Consider the following 19,502-nt stretch of genomic DNA (forward strand, 5'->3'; position numbering starts at 1 on the left):
AAGACAGGTGGCAACTAGAAAGACAAGAGCAGAGGTTAGTCACAATATACATTCACATATTTACATATTTACATATTTACATGTTCACATATTTACATGTTTACATATTTACATGTTTACATATTTACATATTTGCATATTCATTTACATATTTACATTGCCCTCATTGTTTGCATTACCGTGTCTGAAAAAACGTATTTTTCGCCAGTGATTGACAAACACAATCCACCGTTCTCGGAAGAGTAAACTCGCGGATTGGAAAATGTCCACTGGTTAGAAAAATACCAACGTGTTCAGAAAAGTCTTAGTTTTAATCCCTTTGATTCTTAATTTTGGGCACTGGTTGAATTTTGCACCAGTGATTGACTAATACAATTTGGTTGGAAAAATAACTGTTGAAAAAGGTTTGAATCCCTTTTGTATTTAACTTTAAGGCAGACAGGCGGTAACTATCAAGACAAGAGGACAGGTGAGTGAGGCAGCACTGGGATCATTTCATCAGGTACTATTTACATATATACACATTTACATATATACACATTTACATATATACACATTTACATATATACACATTTACATATATACAATATGTATACTATTTAAAATCTATGCAGATGTTACAATATTTACATATGTACATATTTACATTATGTACATATTTACATTATGTACATATTTACATTATGTACATATTTACATTATGTACATGTTAATTTACTGGGTTGACAAATAAGGAAAATACTTCCTATCCAAAACAGAAACTGGGATCTTAACTATGACCAGTGATTTCACTTTTATTCCGTGATTGACAAATACAATCCACCGTTCTTGTGGGCAAGTAAACTCGTGGATTGTAAATTGTCCACTGGTTGAACCTAAACCTATTTTACACTATACAATACACTTACACGTTCATTCAGCGATTGACAAATACAATCCACCGTTCTTGTGGGCAAGTAAACTCGTGGATTGTAAATTGTCCACTGGTTGAACCTAAACCTATTTTACACTATACAATACACTTACACGTTCATTCAGCGATTGACAAATACAATCCACCGTTCTCGTGGGCAAGTAAACTCGTGGATTGTAAATTGTCCACTGGTTGAACCTAAACCTATTTTACACTATACACTACACTTACACTATAAGACTGCCAGAAGAACGCTGAAGTGGAATGTGTATGTGTGTGTGTGTGTGTGTGTTTTAAATTTAGTATTTAAAAGAGCACAAAATCCCTTCATGATCACTGAAATAAGTGGGCATCACAACCGATTCTACATCAAAGTGTGATGTTTTGACATATACATGGTCAATTAGTGTACCCTTTTCTGTGGTAGGATGTTTGACTGACTGGCAGAACCCTTTCCTAGCCATGAATGTGCTGATAGTGGAAGATTTTAACAAATTTTCATTAAAATCTCCCAGTACGACAATGCTGGCGTACTTCTGGTGCAACCAATCCAGCAGCGTGCCAAGGTGACCTTGAAACAACGCCATTGGATAGGAGGGTGGTCGATACACAACTGCTATTAACACACTGGGTGAGGAGCAGTTCACCAGTAAAACTTCCAAGTTGAAGTTTGGGGCGGAGACAACACTACAGTGCAGGTGGTCTGCAATGTACATGCCAACTCCGCCATGCTGTTGCCCTTGTAATTCTACCAAAGCAGGGTTACTGCTGGAGTAAGACAAACATCGTGGTTGGCTATGGAAATGGTACCCAGGAATGGTTACACTCCTGGGTGTACATGCCGTTGGCAGCCACGTTTCTGTCACAGCGATGCAGTTAGGCTGCAGGTGCTGTGTACATGCTGCCAAATCTGACGCATGTTTTGTCAAATTTTGGACATTCATCAAATAAATTGTGAAATGTGGTGGTTGTACATTTGTTTGTGTTGGTTCACTTTCTGTCAAAAATGCTGGCATCCTACCTACAGCATTCTTAATGGCATCATTACAGTAAATCTTTTCGGCATTAAACTTTTCAATAATCAAACCGTCTAAAGCTGTGACCCGACTCAATGCAACATACGCCTGCCCTGCGGAAAACACCCTGTCTAGAGACACAACTACATTGCTCACGGTAACACCCTGGACTTTATGCACCGTGCAAGCCCAAGCGAGCTTCAGAGGGAACTGGCGACGCATGCCACCACTTTTAGTTACTTTTTCTTCCTCTGGCAGAATAAATGTACTGTCTTTTAGCGTGACAGACTCAGCAGTTTGTGCGCGCCTTTGTTGACCTACTTTGGCATCATCAAACTTTATATAGATCTTACTCGGAAATGTGTCATCCTTTTGGAAAAGAACATCAGAGACAGTGCCACTAACCCCGTTAACTAAGCCGTCGTCAATATCGATGTTTTTGCAAAGCATTACACGTGCATCTTTAGCGATGTGCAGAGTTTCCTCTAAACACGTGTTGTAAACTTTGCTGTGGTGCCCTACTTTTCTTTCTAATTTACCGGATTTTTTGTTTTGGCTGAAATCCTCAGCTTTTATCGTCGTGTACTCCGGACAGATCCTGAAAAGCTGTTTTAGATTGTATTCGTTTACTTGTTGATTGGTTGGAAACACATGTAACGCGGAGCTGACCTCACCCGTTTCGCGCTGTTTCAAAAGTTCTATGTCTGTTTCCAACAACGCCGCGCCTTTCGGATGTTTGCGGAGTCTATTTAGCAATGCTGCAAACTGATTATCTTTTTGCCGGACTATCGTTGTCAGTTCGACAACACTGAAAAGATTTGTCCACAAGTTGAAAGTGGCGTCTTCGACATAAAGAGGCTTTCCTTTGACTGGCGGTAACTGGTAAAAATCACCGACGGCGATGATGCTGACGTTGCCAAATGCAGCATAGTCACCGGTTTGCTTAATTTGTCGGAGCCTACCATGAATGTACGTCAACAACTTGTGATCAACCATCGATATTTCATCGATAATCAAAATTTGGAGGTCCGCGAACTTGGCACGCAAGGAATTCACCGTTTCCTCACCCAGTGGTGTGTAAGGCAAACGGGTATCCTTGCCGATGCTCAATGTGCTGTGTATTGTTGTGGCATTCAAATTGTAAGCAGCAATCCCTGTTGGTGCAGCTAGACAGACAGAAATATTGTCCGGTTGCCGACACATTGTTGACAACAACCTGGTAGCCTCATATTGGATGGCTTTAATTAGGTGGCTTTTTCCTGTCCCGGCACCACCTGTGATGAATAAGTGTAAAGGCTCGGGTTTTCTCCCACCTACTTTATCAAGGCACCACTGTCTAATTTTGTAAAAAATGTCCATTTGAGTATTATTTAGGGAGCGGATTAATGCCAAGCCATCATTTCGACTCATTGACTTTTGCTTTTGTAAGTTTAGAGCGGTTCTATTTTCATTTGCCAAGTCAGGTATTACTTCTGCCTCTTCTTCGACCAACTGCTGTTTTTTCCGGCGTTCTTCTTCGCATTGTAGCCTTTCCAATTCTTGCTCTGGACACAGCAGACACCACGCATCCTCAGCAACACCGCTGTGATCAATAGATCTTTGGATGCTGTCCAGTTCATCCCCGTCGTTGTCGAAATGTTGTTTATTTGTTTCCACTATGGATCGAACAGAATGCATCGACCCATCATTTAATCGGACCGCACCATTGTCATAAAATTCTTCAAATGTTGGGCAGTTGGCAGGTCTTAACTGCAAATCCACCCGGTATGGCAGATACAACTGCAAAAGGCTACGATAATACAACTCTGGGTTTTTGGTTTCTGAAAAGCGCGCAGAGCGTACTACGGCAGGTTTGGTCCGTGTACGTTTTGTCACATGTCCGTAGTTGTTTTTAAGTTCTATTTTGGATGCCGACCTTTCGTTTTTGCTAATGATGCGGTATTCCGAAGCAAATTGTGCCAAGCACATGTCATTAAACGTGTCGTCGTTTGGTCTGTTTTTATAACGGTCGACAATGCTGGTCATCCACATGTCTTCCGTTGTTAATTCGGCCGATGAAGCTTTTTGACGCAAAACACTCACAGGCAAACTCATTTTGACCACATTGTCCCCTGTTGGAACAAAAACTACTTTGCGCGAGCATTCCTTAAGATGCATATTTGTCACCCGGTAAACGGCCTCTTGTGCACACACGTCTCTATTGTGCAGGTACACACTGCCAAGACTTTTTAAGGCCTCTTTGGCACTGACGTTTGCCTGTTTGGATGCTTCTTTCTGGGCATTACTCAGCAGCAATCCAATCTCCCTCTCAGCTTTGGAAATATACGAGATTATATAAACCACGCACGCATACGCATCAACGACATACTGGATGTCCATATTAGCATTCCAGCATTTAAGCAGAGGTTTGCTGTATGGATTGATCCAAACCTCATTGATTTGACGCTTCATTATGACTTCCGTACGACGACCCAAGCGGCGATGTGCGGCCTCAAAAGTATTTTGTGTTATACCGAGACTATGGAACAAATGTTCCACGCTTTGATATGCGTGGTTCTCGTCAGCCAGGGCTGTTTTAATGGATTTTATGATTTCCGACGCCTCTTCTGCTTTCATGTTTACGGCATTTTGGGATGCTTTTGGACATGTGCATGTTTTAACACCGGTTGATTGGCTAACCTGACAAGTGCATGTTTTTTGTCCCTGTCCGTCAAACTGATGGCTAATAAATGTTCGTCCTGACACAGGTTTGGGAAAACCGAAACGACACACTGTGTTTTTCTTTTTGCACGTTTTAGAGTGTCTCTTAGAATGCTGCTGTACGGAAGACACTGTCTCTGTCAATCCTTCATCCTGTGGCTGCAATTCACAAGTAACATATCTATCAATAAACTTTGTGACTTCTTCATCTGAGTTCACTTCAATACGTGGGGCATTCTCGACCCAGAACAAACAATGTACATGCGGGGAACCACGCTGCTGAAATTCCACCCGGTAAAAATAGTCTACAACTTTGCCAATCGGTTGGCTCGAAGACATTATCACCCCTCTGAGAAAGACATGCCACCGGAAATCAAACATCCGTGCAGCAGTCACAGGATTCCGTCTCAACAAATCACACCTGTCAGCCCACTCCAACTCTGCAGCCGTTTGCGTTCTACCCTCTTGCCTCAAAACACAGTCTACCAAGTTTTGCCACCGTAAATCAGCAGACGAAAAAGAACAAAACCACGTGGGAACACCAAGCTGACGCACACAAGCCAAAATATCACGCTGCGTACTCTGCCAAAAGGCTGGAGTGCCTCTGATGGGCTTCAGAAAACGATAGCCCTGGTCACATTCCAACAATGTCTTTAACGACTCATCGTTGGTCAACAAATCCTTGGCCATTTTTGCCACCAAACCAGCAATTCCTTTGCGTAAAGCAATGGAAATGCTCGACACCACCTGCACAAGTTCACACAAGTACTGAGCATAGAATATGTATTCCACATTCTGCCCAAACCGCTTATCAGCATGCATGATACGATTATTGAAATATTGCGACGCCGTCAGCCTATATTTTCGAGTATCATGAAACGTGAAACGACCATGTGGAAACAACACTGGGAAACATCTAGCTTCATTCGAATGGTCAGAAAGCAACCTCACAGGATTATTTCCTTCTGCTGGAGCCACATTCAATATATTGTCGTAATACTGATCTAGCGCTTCCTGACCAATGTCAACTGGCATTAAACATGTGTCCTGAAACATGCAGTGTTGCTGTCTATCATGGAGAAGCTCATCTTCTGTATCTAGAGGCGGTGTGACATCTACTGCAGGAACACTGTCCTCCACCTGAGAGGCATCAGGTTCCCTACAAAAGTCATTGACCCACTCCTCGTTGTACTCTATATCTTCATAATGCACATTAGACTCTTTCAGATACCTCAAGGCTTCACGAATGTGCATGCTGTCTACAAAATGGTACTCGTAGTGTCCTTTGTAAGTCAGCTTCCTTTTGAGTTTGACACGGAGCATAGAGCCTTCCATATTGGACCGTGGCAACAAATTTGTCGTTTCAACAACATTGGCCGGAACACAAGTCACAGGCCCATGGACACCATTTTGCCCCCCTTTAGGCAATGCAAGCATTTTCATGAAGGGGATATTTAGTGCAATTAAGTGTTGCTCTAAACTGTTCAGACAATCCAGCTCAGGAGGAATCGGGTCCACCCCCAAATTATTTGCCACACATTCAGGTGGGAATTCCCCTTTGCTAATCTTGTAATGGCAAGTGTAGCAAACCCACAGCTGCCCTCTACCAGACTCCACCAACACACATGGTACTGTGCACTCTGCACTACATTTGTGCAAATAATCCTCATTAATGCACGTGTTCACAAGAGAAGCACTTGCACTTTTGCTGTAATGCTCTCTGTGACACTGCAGGACCTGATGTTTAAACATCAACCTATGGCACACACAGCAGACAAACTGGGGCCCATTCTTCACTTTCTCTAAAAAATTCTCTACAACAACATCAAATTCTTCCTCTCGCAACTTTGCAGCATGTCTTCGTGCCTTCACATCTGCCATTACACGCATTTTGTGCTCTAAGTTACTGTGATACTTCTGTATACTGGCAAGTTTGACAATGGCCCGGTGCCTTGTATCTACTTTATATTTTTTGACACTCTGCGCCTTGACTCTGTCCCTGTGCAAGCTGTCACTTCTATACTTTGTGATGCTAGATGTTTTAACTATGTTTTGATGCACTACATCACTTCTATATTTTGCTACACTCCTTGACTTCATTCTCTGCCTAAAGACAACTTCTTCTTTGTATTTTTTTACACTCATTGTTATCTTCTTCTCCCTTTCCAACATTTCTGCTACATATTTGGATCTTTGGGCCAGGGCCTTCTTCTTTTGAATATACTTGGATGGGCTTACAAGTGGAACCATGGACTGATGTTTTTCTTTGCCTGTTTCAACAACATCACTCAAACCAACTGCCACTTCACTATCAGCGCAAATTACTTGATGCCGATGTGACCTGGTACCATACTGACTGACCTGAGATGTACCATTCTGACAAATGCCAAAGCAACTTCCTAACTGACCCTCATTGACACATGTCACACACTCATAGTGATTACCACTCGAGTTGTCCAAATAAATCCCACGACTGGATTCTGACTTTGAACTATATCTCAACCAACGACCACCGTAAAAAGTAAAGATATTTATTCCTAAACTATCCGCTGCAGCCTGAATTTCCACCTCAGTTGCCCAGCTATTGACATATTTCATTTTGGAAACACTAATATATTCTGCCAAACAACTGTACTCACTCCTGAGAAGCTTCTCGTAATCTTCACAGTGCTTTTCCATATGTTTAATCACATGGAGTCTAATTTTCCTGTGATTTTTCTGTGTGCCACTCACCGCTTGTGATATGGCACGGAAAAAACAGTTGCCGTCAGCAACAATGCTCTCCTTTTTACAGGGAGCTCCCAAGGGTCCAACACGCAAATTGACAGGCACAGTTTTGACTTCACAATCTATATTCAAAAGTTGGCACACATCTTGGGAGTCATTTTGAAGCATTGGACAAAAGACATGCTGTGTGGTAACAACACTGATGACCTCAACATCAGATGCACATGTACTAGAAATGTCAGCCATTTTAAACTTTTTGCCATCATCACCAGTCATCATCTCCAAGTGACGTTTCCTGTCAGCCACAACAGTCACAACAACACCAGCTATTTCAAAAAGTTTCTCTGCTCCACCAAACCCTGCAGCCAAATTGCTAATGTGATTAGCAAGGGCATCAAGACCACCAAAACACAGAACAACACTGGTTCCATCACTGCACACCATGCCATTACAGCCACGCGAGTGCGAATCCACCAGACAATACTGACCAGCATCACAAATGATGGCACAACTACTTTGACAAACTGTAAGAATGCATGTGCTGTACTTGCCAAACATTGTGTGCAAAGCATCATGCAAAGTGACATGAATCCCGTTTTCAATATAATAGCTGGAAACTACATTGACATCACCTAAAGCATAATCATCCTTCACACAAAACTCAAATTTGTGTCCAGCAATCACCTCCTGTTTGGGCAATTCTGTGGCACACAAAAAGTGGGATGGGTGACTAATTACGTGACGTTCCCTTAGAGTAGCATACAACTGATCACCTTCAACAACAGCCATGTCAAGATCAGCAGTATCCCACAACAAGACATTTTTAATACTGTGTAAAGCAGTGGCACAAAAGGCAATCGCCATACACTGTGTTCCTGCATACTTAAACCTTGTATTACCTTGATGAAATGACCCTTTGACCACCTTTTGTAACCCACCTGTTGGTACCTCCACTGGTGACAGTGAAGATACTTCGTCCCTACCTTTTGTTGCAACTGCACAATCAACAGCTTGGGCAGCCCTGGGTGTGCGTCGCATACGGAAACCCTTCTTTCGTGGCATCTAAAAGAAAACAATGAAATCAATGTCAGTTCACACGCCATGTACTTAAGCTTCTAAATGCTCTTTTCCATGCTCTCTGGTTACCCCGTGTGTGCGTGGGTTTTCTCCGTGCCCCCCATTGGCGATGCCATATTGTCCATAGGCAAGAAAGTGAGTGTGAATGGTTGTCTATATGTGCCCTGTGATTGGCTGACAACCAGGATGTACCCGCCTCTCACCTGAATACAACTGGGATAGACTCCTGCAGCAGTGGCAGAAAATGAATGAATAAATCCATTTATTTTCTGTGCTGCTTATCCTCACAAGGGTTGTGGGCATGCTGGAGCCTACCCCAGCTGTATTCTGGCAAGAGGTGGACTACACCCTGCTCACCAGCCAAGCATGGGTCACAGAGACAACCATTGACAGTCACATTAATGCCTATGGACAATTTGGAGTCGCCAGTGGGGGAGGGGGTACACAGAGAAACACACACGCACAGAATACATGCTAACTCCACACAGAGATAAAATGATAAATCAAACTTTGTCAATAAATACAACTATTATGCAGAAAACAAATAAATAAACACCAGCTGTGTGTTTTACTGCAAGAGCACCATCTTCCCCCACCCCCCTCATATTGTGTGCGTTTGAGTGGGCACATGCACACTTGGGTGTCGCCCTTTGGATGAATGACGGATTAATCATTGCAAACAAGAAAAATGAAGAAAACGTAAGGTGGGCGTCTTCTCCTCCACAACAGCATCTCCCGGTGCAACGCGGTAGTGGTTTAGATGAGTGACAGGGTTAAAATCATTGGAAACAGAGAAAGCTAAAAAGTTGAAAACCTACGGTGCGGTGGCTTCTCCACACAAGCAAATCCCAGGTGCTGGTGAATCGCGATAATGCTTTTATGGTACGCTATCTCCATTTAGCACAGGTCACAGAATCGTTACCTTTAGGCTAACGGCTCGTTTAAGGTGCGGCAACAACGAATACAATTTTAGCTATACAGCGTTAAGCTCCGACCGTTCGTGTATCCTGAACAAGCGGCCTACGTGCAGCACCGCCAAATATAACTTGAGCTATATGGAGTTAAGTTCCGACCGTTAGTGTATCCCAAACATGCAGTTACCTTGCGGCGGCACCAACGACAACATACAAATACATAAAATTATACATATAGAGAAAAAAACAGAAAAAACAAAATGGAGTTAAGCTCCAACCGGACGTGTATTCCTGCGGATCGCGCTCGGTGCTCATTCTTACAAATGAATATATTTCAGTTTACTAAGTCTATTAAAAAAACTCACCTCTATGTCAGCAGATGAAGTCCAACACAATGGCAAACTGCAGTTTCCGGCGAATGTAGGTCCTTTGTCTTTTTTAGGCAATGCAAAAAGCGTTCTCTCTCGAAAAGTTTTCTGTTCGGTCGAGCAGAAAGGGGGGGGAAGCGGGCACGCGAAGCAGCATTTATAGCACCGTGCACCACACCGTGGAAGAACTGACCAATCGTAGCTCACAAAACCAACCTGTCAGGCTCCGCCTTTGGATAAATGACCAATCGTAAGTCACCAAACAAACAACCTATCAGCGATCGTCTGATTGAATGTAATGTGAAAGTTGGGCGGGTCAATATTTTGAAAATTGACCAATCGTGCCTCACTCACCTATCAATCGATCAGCTATTGGCGGAATGAATGTAATTTGAAATTGAATTAAACCAAACAATGTTTACGTGGACGAACGGAGGGAAAACTAGCCAATGGCATTGCGTGCTCACTGTATAAATAAGCTGCAAGTGCAACTATCGGCATAACGATGAACGGGACGCAGAGGACAACGTTGTGGCTCATCGGCAGCGCCATTGTGACCCGGCTGGAAAGACACGTCAGGCTGCACCGCCGAGATCCGAATTTCGGCCTCCCTTGCCAAGTCACCTGGCATGGACAAGGCGGCAGGAGGTGGGAACATCTGGTGCCTTTTATACACCAGAAGCTGCAAATCATTTAATCGCTTACATAAATAAATGCTTAAGTCCAGCGCTTAAGCTTGGTGACGTAGACCGTCATGACGTGCCCCCTTCGCGGCCAAAGGGGTGGAGTTATGAGAGGTCTATGGTACAGTTTCCGGCAACACAACAACAGCCCGAAGGTATGGAAACACGGCAAGTTATATGGACGACAATACATCGGTAAGTACAGCACTTGCAATTTTTAAACTAATAGCGACCCCGTCTTCCTTCAAATACGCTGGGTGTTGTTTTTTTAATGTCACCGCTATTCTGTTGTGCGTAAGCTAACTTTAGCTATGTTTGCTAGCCACCAAATTGCTCAGCTAACATGGTTCGTTGGGCGAACATACTTTAACAGGTAACGGACCATCGAACCGGAAAAGTTTAGCTTTTAACGGCGCTCTCTTTCTCTATGTGTGTACGCCGTGTTTTGCTTAGTTTTACTTTGTGTTTTTATAACATGTCGATATGCTCCGGAATCTCTTGTAGGAACAGCCGAGGTACTTCTGGAGCTCATTACAAATGTAATACAAGAGTTTTCAGCATTCGTTTTCTACCCCTCACCCACACGAAGGTCGCGGGGGGTGCTGGAGTCTACTTAGAATTAAATTTGCATGTTTTTGGAATGTGGGAGGAAACCGGAGTACCCGGAGAAAACCCACGCATGCACGGGGAGAACATGCAAACTCCACACAGAGATGGGCAACAGTATTCATTAAAATTATTTATTCATGGTTTCATATACAAAATATTAATTCAAATTATGAATTAATGCATGTATTTTGTAATTATATTTGCAGATATAATTCATGTCAATGTGCATTTTTGGCAGGCAAGTGATTAGCGTGCAGACCTCACAGCAATCGATGAGCAATCGAAAATGAATGCATGAATGAATGTGCATTTTAATTCATTCTTTACAACTGTGGATTTAAAACGCAATCCAAAAACGATGTACATGAAATTGGACAGCACTTTTAAAAACAAACCATCCTAACACTGTTTATGCTCCTTTTTAAGGTGGCGGCCCGTGGCCTGGCAATGTAGGCGCTGCACATTGGAGGATACTTCAGAAGGGGAGCTTCTCAAGCATTACCAAGTCAAGCACAGTATTTATGGATGTGGCTGTAAGTACCCTGTCTTCATTTAAGATGTCCTTGCTCCCTTAAAACATGGAACAGTGGTGAAGTGGTATTCTTCCTCGCTATCCTCCAGGAGCTGAACCAAAACCAACTAATCACCAATTAAAGAAGAGCGACAGCCCAGTCATTAAGGACTTGATGTGGAGAACTTTTGCACATAGAGGAACATACGACATACACATGAGCATCAGTGACATGAAGCACAGGTGGCCTACCTTGTTTAATGTCTCACAGGTGAGTATTTGGATCTTTTGTGTTAAACACATTATGGACTGTAAACAACTACTGTATGTTTCACAGTTATACTTAAGTATGCACTTCACTTTTTGTTGTCACTGATTTTTTGTATCTTCTTTCATATCTCTCTTTCAGGAGAGGAAGGTGCCAGAATGGAGGCGAAAGGACACCAAAACTGTTATCCTTGTTTGCAGCGAAGAAAAATGTTGTCAGAGCAAGAATTCAAGCACAGACGAACAATCTATTTCAGGTATTAAAACCATCCTCCACCTATTCAATTTGTACTTTACTTGCAATAGTCATCATTCCACCTGTCTCATTCACATTTCTCTCCATTCTCTGTTCACATCATACAGCTGACATTTATCTTGTCTGACTCTCCCTCCTATTTATTACTCATCCTTTCCTCCCGTCTTTCTCAAAGGAGCTGTACGTATGTACGAAATTCACATCAAGTAAACAAAATATCGCACAATATGTCTGTCATCAGAGACTAAGAAAACATGTTAATTTGAAATAAAGATGTGACAACAAGCCTTCTGCAGGTGCACAGCGCACAGACACAATGTCAGGGCGGTGAAAGTAAAATAATAACCCGCACAGCACCTGACTGACATGACCTCTGCTTTTAGTTACTGTGACTGATAGTAAGAAGCTAAATACTCGTCCATCCTACCCGCTTAAGCCACAGAAGCCTGAATAGATATCACTGTGACAACAGATACTGCCGCTTCATTCCTGCTGCTAGTTGCAATACAGATTTTTTTATTTCACTCCAGCAACAGCCACAATAGCCACAATCTTACATACAGCCCCTTGAACAGTTTTTGAATGTCTCTTTTCTATTGTAATGTAATTCATTTGCATGCTATGGAGTAGCAAAGTTCCCGCCAAGAGGCCACTCTTGGCCAGACACCTACAGACCGCCATGCATACTGTGTGTTGTCTGACCCCTTTGTTTTGCAAAGGTAATAAAACCACCAGAGCTATGTATTTATTTCAGGCATTCTCTATCCTACTTAGGATGATAGAAATTTTTCCACAACAATTGCACACAAAGATGGAGCTGCTTTTTGTATGCCATAAAGCACATATGTCAAAGTTAAGTCCCACAGGCCACATCAGGCCCGCGAGAGGGTTTTACCTGGCCCGCTTGATGATATTAATCTAATATTAAATTCAGCCCGCAGATAAACTGTACTACATTTCCCACAATGCAACAGGGACGCGTGTGCAAGAGCATAGCGGGAGGCATCTTAATTTATTCAGCAGTCATTCAGCATCAGTCATTAGCACAACAGCAAAAGTTAATTTACAGATACCCATCAACAATGGCTAAATGGAAGGTGGACAGTGAAAACAAGGGCTTTCAAACAAGGTGGGAGTTAGAGTACATGTCACAGAGGTAGCTGGAAAACCTGTGTGTCTTCTATGTGGACAAAGTGTGGCGGTGATGAAAGAATATAATATGACATGGCTGAAATTAAAAATGACTGACAGAGTCATAAGAAAATATTGCTTTATTTATCCAATCATATGGTAATATATTTGTTATGTTTTCAGTAGGTTAAATCTTGGTTTTAATGAAGATTGGACAGTCCGGCCCTCGGCTTATGGCCAAATGTTTTATTTAGCCCTCCGTCCACTTGACTTTGACACCCCTGCCATAAAGCAGCTGTGGACAACAGAACAGAGTACGTGCTATTTCTCTTGTGAGGTGCAAGTTGAACGTGAACTCCTAACAGCTGTCTTTACAATGTCTGCAGGATGCCGGGGATGGATCAACCAGCATTCAAGAAAAGATGGCATAGTGATTGAGGGCAGCACCGTCCACAGCAATCTTGGGGATCTTAGCAAGGCCTGCTACTATCTGATGGGACTGACGTATGCCAAGACCTGTGATTCCCCGAGACTCTGTCATCCAGTTTTATGGTGTTCCAGTTAGTACTGCTGGATCTGGATTTATGGAAACCTTTCAAAGACTTTGCCAACGAAATGTTGTTGCCTGGCTCCCGTAAAGTGAATGGTTGTCTATATGTGCCCTGTGATTGGCTGGCCACCATTCCAGGGTGTACCCCGCCGCTCGCCCGTAGACAGCTGGGATAGGCTCCAGCACCCGTAAGGACAAAGCAGGAGAAAATGAATGGATGTTGTTGGCGGCTTTCTGAGTGATTTTTGGTTGGTGAAGTTTACCTGTCCTAAGTATAGAAGTTTCATGTGTTAATGTTTATTCAAGTGTCTTAAGGTCATGAAAATGTCATTCTTTCTGCATTTCAGCCATGTGTTGCAACAATTTCTACCAGATGCTCATATGCTCGTTTTGATGTTGATGTACCCTGAGGTTATATAATTCAAATGGAGATTTCTCAGACTATGTCCAATAATGATGGCAAGATGTCACCCCGTGAGGCTTTGAACCATTTCAATCAACTGGTTTGACAAATGATTCATTTCTTCAAGCTTCATGTGCACACGAAACCACCTGCTGGCCTTGGATAGAATTACATGCGGCTGTATCTTCATGTGTGATGCATTAAATGCTGATCTGTTTTGGCTCTAGGATATGATTATGTACTACAAAACATTGTAGAACCACTTAATTAACCTAAAAAGCGTAAGATTAAATATACAGTATATATAACATACTGAATGTTTTATTGTCCATCAATGCCATGTATCGTGATATGGCTATCTTCATCATGGTTTTATGTCACCTGGCGGCCATGGTTTCAGGGAAAGTGCTTGTGTAACTAAAAGATGTATGCTTGTGTAACCTGGATAGAATATGAAAGATATAATTATTTTTTTATTCAATAATATTTTTTTATTAACAATTTTTGGTTTCAGGCGATTCCTCTTTTTTGATACATGTCGACAATGAATCGACAAACTATCCACACGCTCAACAGACTGACTCTCACCACAAAACCCCACATTTTAATGTTTAAGCCTGAGGGGTTTATATCGCCGACTGATAGGAAAACATCGCGGCAAATTCTAAACGTTTTCCGGAATCCGTCACGTGGTACAGCCGGGCAGCGAGGCTTCGGACGTCATCGATTCAGGCCCCTCCCCTCAATGAATCACCCCTCGGTCCACGCTTCCGGGAAGTGCCCACTCAATAACTCGACACACGCTTTGAGGCCCCGGCACCTCTTGTAAAGTCACTACTGTTCAAAGATGAAATAGATATTTTATCTTTGTCAAAGGAGACTAATACATGTTTAGCGTATTTTTTCATGGTTTTTGTTTGTTTCAAATATTGACTTGAAGTACTGAAAAAGATTAAAGAAATATGCATTATACATCATCAAGTTCATATTTTTTCTCTATTTGATAGTCCATTATTACATTCTGTTAAAGACAGAGTAAATGGAGCAGATTTGTTTTCTTCTATAATAAAAAATCATCTCAATTTCATTTACAACTTGCTGAGATTGTGATGTTAGAACTGTCACGGTTCGGCTCGAGAGCTTTAAAGTTCGACCCCAGGATGCAGAGAGCAGGACCAATAGCAGGTAAATAATATTTATTGCTTGCAATAATTGCAGCAGCAGGAAAAGCAACTCAGGTAGCAAACGGACAAACGACAATAATCCCACCAAGGGAGACGCACACACCAGAACTAAATAGACACTCAAATTAGGGACAGGTGTGGGTAACTAAGACAACGGAGGCAGACAGGGAAAAACAGGAAGTCAAACCAAAATAAGAGCGTGCCAAAAGGAAACCAAAGCCCAGACCGTAAACTCAAACCCAAACTGTCACTTAGGACCCCACACAGGGCGTGACAAGAACATCATTACACATGGTTACTGTGCGATATATATATATATATATATATATATATATATATATATATATATATATATATATATATATATATATTTGTTTTTTTCTACGGAACTGTCGCTCTTTCAAGGTGGAATTGATGTGCAGTTCATGAGCAAAAAATATCACATTAATTATAAAAACAACAGAAATGGTGTAATATACAATTTATTAAAATAACGTCAACACATCTGGAGCGTCGAAGAATGTCGCCTAACTGTCTGGTGTCCAGCAATGTCACGCCCATGACATGGTCACATGACACAGTATTATAAATAAGAAGCCATTTGGTCATTTCTTATTTCCACCTCAGTCGCCTCCCAATTAACACAGCTGAAAGGTAAGTGCTTTCTTATTATTTGCCCTTATTTTGACCATTGAATGCAATTCATGTTTAAGTCAATGTGAACATCTGCACATTTTATCATCTCTTTTTGTGTCTAGAATGGCCAGCTCTTCTTCTCCGGCGAAATCGCCCACATCCACCAACCCGGAGGTGCAAGCTTTGCGCACCAAATGCCAATTGTTGTGTGTAAGTATTTGGATGATTTTATTCGTTCATATCATTATTATTCTGATGCTAGAAAATATTGTATTCTTTCTATAGTTCTACATTTCAACAGAATAATATTTGTTATTAATAATAATAATAATAATACATTTTATTTGTATAGCGCTTTTCAAGATACTCAAAGACACTTTACAGAAGAATGGAGTTGAATAGAGCAAGTAAACAGAATAAAAGACACACCAAGATACAACATTCATTGGATAGTACACAGTTAAAAAAGCGGGGCGGGGCACAGCAGTCAGATATAGAAGTTTAGACATTAAAAACAGATTTAAAGAGGTGGGTTTTGAGTTGTTTTTTGAAGGTGGGAAGGTCAGGGCAAGCACGGAGTGAGTGGGGCAAAGAGTTCCAGAGAGTGGGGGCAGCGATGGAGAAGGCTCTGTCTCCCCAGGTTCGGAGCTTGGTCTTACAGGGGAGTGCCAGGAGGTTGGAGTCTGAGGAGCGAAGGGGACGCGGGGGATTATGTGGATGGAGGAGGTCTGTGAGATATGGGGGGGTCAGATCGTGGAGGGCTTTGTAGGTGATGAGAAGAATTTTGAAGTGAATGCGTTGGGGGACGGGAAGCCAGTGGAGGTTTTGGAGGACAGGGGTAATGTGTTCACGGGAGCGGGTGGAGGTGAGGAGGCGGGCAGCGGAGTTCTGAATATATTGTAGTTTGTTGAGGGTTTTGGATGGTGCACCGTAGATAATGCTGTTGCAGTAGTCGATTCTGGAGGTGATGAATGCATGGATCAGGGATTCAGCGGCAGAGAATGTAAGTGATGGACGGAGTCGGGCTATGTTCTTAAGATGAAAGAATGCAGTCCGGGTTAACTGTTTGATGTGGGGTTCAAATGAAAGGGTGGGGTCTAGGAGGATACCAAGGTTGCGGATGAGCGGGGATGGAGTGAGGGTGGCGCTGTCAAATTGAAGATGGAAATTATGGGTGGGCGCCGTGGTGTTTTTGGGACCGATGATGATAATATCTGTTTTGTCACTATTAAGTTTGAGAAAATTTTGTTCCATCCAAGTTTTGATATCAGCTAAGCAGTTGGTGAGGGTGGAGTAGATGTTGGAGTTGATGGAGGTGGTAGAAATGTATAGTTGAATATCATCAGCGTAGCTGTGGAAATTGAGGCCATGTCGACGGATGATATTGCCAAGTGGAAGGATGTAGAGGATGAAGAGAAGAGGACCAAGCACCGAACCTTGGGGAACACCTTGAGGTAAAGGGGCTATGGAGGAGGAGCAGCTATTTATGTGCACAAACTGTTGACGGTTGGTGAGGTATGATTGGAGCCAGGACAGAGCAGAATCGGTGATATTGAGGCTGGTTTTGAGGCGGGACAGGAGGATAGAGTGGCTAATGGTGTCAAAGGCTGCGGTGAGGTCTAGGAGGATGAGGATGGTAAGATGGCCGGAATCGGAGGAGAGAAGAAGATCATTGGTGATTTTAAGAAGAGCTGTTTCAGTGCTGTGTTTGGGACGGAAACCGGACTGGAAGGATTCAAACAGGCTGTTGGAGTTGAGGTGAGATTGAAGTTGAGCAGCTATGACACGTTCAAGGATTTTGGACAGAAAGGGGAGGTTGGATATGGGACGGAAATTGGAGAGGTTATTGGGATCGAGACCAGACTTTTTGAGTGTGGGGGTGATTGCCGCCAGCTTGAGAGACTGTGGGACGGATCCAGTGATAAGGGAGGAGTTAATGATACTTGTGATCAGCGGGGAGATGATGTGGAGGCAGGGTTTGATGAATGAAGAAGGGATAGGATCCAGGGAGCATGTTGGAGTCTTCATACCGGTTAGTATTTCAGTGAGTTGCACGGGTGAGATAGGTGTGAATTTGGAGAGTCGTTGGGTGGAGCCAAATAGTGGAGGGTCAGGAGGAAGCGAGTGAGTCGAGGGGGGGTTTAGGGAGCTGTATATTTTGGTAATTTTGGACTGGAAGTAGGTTAAGAAGTTGTTGCATTTGGTGGTGGTGAAGGATGAGGAGGAGTTGTCATTTGGCTTTAGCAGTGTGTTGATTGTTGAAAAGTGTTGGAATAAAACTGTATATATCATGTATATATCATCATCATCTTGCTTCATATTATCCAAGTTAATATCATGTAATCACATTCTTCATATTATTCTTCATATTATCCAAGTTACTGTTACATGCACATATTATTCTTCATATTATCCAAGTTACTATTACATGCACATAGAACACACGCTTGCATAGAGCATCACATTCCTTTAGACACTGCTTTCTCTTGACACTCCTTTAGACACTGTTTTCTCTTGATGTCCTTGAACTATCTGTCTCTGCTTTGCTTTCTCAAAATATGCTTGCTTGATGTTGAAACCAGTCTCAACCGTGTGAACTGTTCCCCCTCCCTTAGACGATTGAGACCTATGTAATAGGGCACACCTAAACTTTAATAAAAGAAGGAGAGCAGGGACTGTTTTTCAGAGTAGGTTGGATGAATGTTACTGAACAGTCTCTGATCACTCTCCTTGCAAGCCTATATCTCACGTCTTTGTGTCTTCTTTCACAGTTGGTGATAATGTTTTGGGTTTAACCCTAACATTAAATTGGTCCTTCGAGCCGGATTCCAACAGACCCGACGATTCCAGCGTGGGAGAGAGATCCAGGCAAGTCTGTGGCCACAGCGACCAATACCCTTTCCGGGACTGGTTCCTCCCTCTCGGGCTGGGATCCGACGGTTGACGGAGATCCAGGAACACGGAGACGTGAGTAGAATATTTCACTTAAAAAAGGAATGTGTGACGAGTGAAATAAAATACCGGTATTCAAGGGGTGACGAGTTAGGCGATAAGGTATAAAAACCCTGCAGGTCAGACAGTTAAATTCCGTAGGTGGGTAGACGCCCCTAGTTGAAACAGACTAGTTAAATTCTACACAGGACGGCGGAGTCCTCTGTGCTGAAAGAAGTGTACCAAACCCTGACAATTCTAGACTCTATCAGGTAAACAAAGACCAGTTAAAGTCCGCGCGAGGGCAGACTCGCCTGTTGAAAAGGATACAGTTAAATTCTGCAAGCGAGGGCAGACTCGCCTGTTGAAAAGGACACAGTTAAATTCTGCAAGGGCGGCGGCGTCCTCTGGCAAAAGGAAAACGCGTTAAAGGTGTGAACATGTGTGTGTGAATGGGAGTAAGATTACCACTAGGTTTCGAACTCCATACCAAACAGTGAGATTGTAAGTGGTGACTTGTTGTGGATGCAAAGGTAAGAATTGTCCGCCCTCACCGGGGTAGAAGCTTGACAATTACCACAATAAGGCATTGATCACCACCTCACTAAGAACATCCCCAACTATTA

The 19,502-nt window shown here is 42.7% G+C and overlaps 1 protein-coding gene across 1 annotated transcript; it reads right to left on the reverse strand.

Annotated features, from left to right (window-relative positions):
• Positions 1–760: 760 nt before the first annotated feature.
• LOC131119372 (uncharacterized) lies at positions 761–7,216 on the reverse strand. The gene has a single exon (XM_058064718.1). It carries the CDS (start codon positions 6,877–6,879, stop codon positions 1,213–1,215), a length of 5,667 nt encoding a protein of 1,888 aa, XP_057920701.1. The 5' UTR covers positions 6,880–7,216; the 3' UTR covers positions 761–1,212.
• Between the last annotated feature and the right edge of the window lie 12,286 nt (positions 7,217–19,502).

This window comes from Doryrhamphus excisus, unplaced genomic scaffold (genome assembly GCF_030265055.1).
Source record: "Doryrhamphus excisus isolate RoL2022-K1 unplaced genomic scaffold, RoL_Dexc_1.0 HiC_scaffold_26, whole genome shotgun sequence".
In the NCBI taxonomy this organism is placed as follows: Eukaryota; Metazoa; Chordata; class Actinopteri; order Syngnathiformes; family Syngnathidae; genus Doryrhamphus; species Doryrhamphus excisus.